This window comes from Monoraphidium neglectum (assembly GCF_000611645.1).
Source record: "Monoraphidium neglectum strain SAG 48.87 unplaced genomic scaffold scaffold05161, whole genome shotgun sequence".
Lineage (NCBI taxonomy): Eukaryota > Viridiplantae > Chlorophyta > Chlorophyceae > Sphaeropleales > Selenastraceae > Monoraphidium > Monoraphidium neglectum.
Window position 1 is genome coordinate 1 of NW_014008469.1, and position 1153 is coordinate 1153.

At 65.5% G+C, this 1153-nt stretch overlaps 1 protein-coding gene across 1 annotated transcript in view; it reads right to left on the reverse strand.

Annotated features, from left to right (window-relative positions):
* Positions 1 to 950: 950 nt before the first annotated feature.
* MNEG_15249 (putative Regulator of nonsense transcripts 1 like protein) overlaps positions 951 to 1153 on the reverse strand; it is a gene marked incomplete at both ends in the record, with an annotated part of 3113 nt that continues 2910 nt past the window's right edge. Inside the window, one exon of the mRNA XM_014036280.1 lies at positions 951 to 1142. Within this exon, the coding sequence (XP_013891734.1) occupies positions 951 to 1142 (192 nt within the window). The remainder of the gene's footprint in view (positions 1143 to 1153) is intronic.

Genomic DNA, 1153 nt, shown 5'->3' on the forward strand with positions numbered 1-1153 from the left:
AGACATGCCATCGACCAGCGCGGCGCTGCTGGTGCTGCCGCTCCGCAGCGGCGGCAGCATCGCCCGACGGGCTGGCCGCAGGGCCGCCGTTGTGAAGGCGGATTCGCAGTGGAGGGGCTATAGTTGTCTGAGCCACATCACTCTAGCCCGCCCGCTCCCTTCCGCTGGCCCTAAGAGCACTAGCACCTCGAGGACCCTCCAACAGTAGTCCCACGTATAAAGCACTGATATGCTTGGCTGTGTCTTCGCTGAGTGATGGCGCTCCTGAGTGATGGCCCTCGACCACCTTGTCAGATCGTAACTTGATGAGGGTGTGGTTGCGAGGATGCAGTCGAAGAAAGCAAGAATGTGTGCACTTGGCAAAACAACAACACCGTGTAGTCGGCATGCTGGCAAGAACCTGGACATCACCCAACGCACAGTCATTGCCACCGGTGCCCGACTTGGCGCATCATCCGAGTGCATAAGGTCAGACGACTGCGGTCGACCTGCCCCAAAAGCGCCGTTCAGCATCCGATCACCGGCCCCGCCAGTGTATAAAGATGATTAAATGCTCTCAGGCGGCTTACACGGCGCAGTGGCGCCCGACAGCCCGCGTTGCCACGCCTGACTGGGTCCCGCTAAAGTGAGAAGGTGCGTCACATGGCCAGTGTGACCACCAGCAGCTGCGAGCGCCGCGGCTGCGTTTCTGGCAGCCGCGGCTGATGTGGACGTTGACAAAGCGCGCCGCCGCCCTTTTCCGCGTGCAGAGCATCTCTCAGCCGTGCCCTCGCAGATCGATGCGGGACGCACACCCAGTTGCTAGCGCCAGTTGCTGGCACTGGTAGTAGGATTGGCGCGCTGCAACGGTGATTGCTGGACGGTCAAACACCCCAGCCCAATCAACGGCCCCCAAGCAGCGCGCGCAGATGCGGCACCGCAGTGCCGGCCCCGCCCCCGGCTGCTGCCCACTAGCCGAAGCCCGAGAGCCGCCGCGCCGCGAATGGGTCAAAGGGGTCGGGCCCGTCCCGCGGCCGCGGCGGCGGCAGCGCCGCGTCTGCGGCCACGACCGCGCCGCGCGCGGCCGCGTGGCGCAGGAACGCGTCCCAATGGTGCGAGCCGGCGGCCAGCGTGCGCGGGGAGCAGACGACGGCGAGGCCGCACTGATCATGGG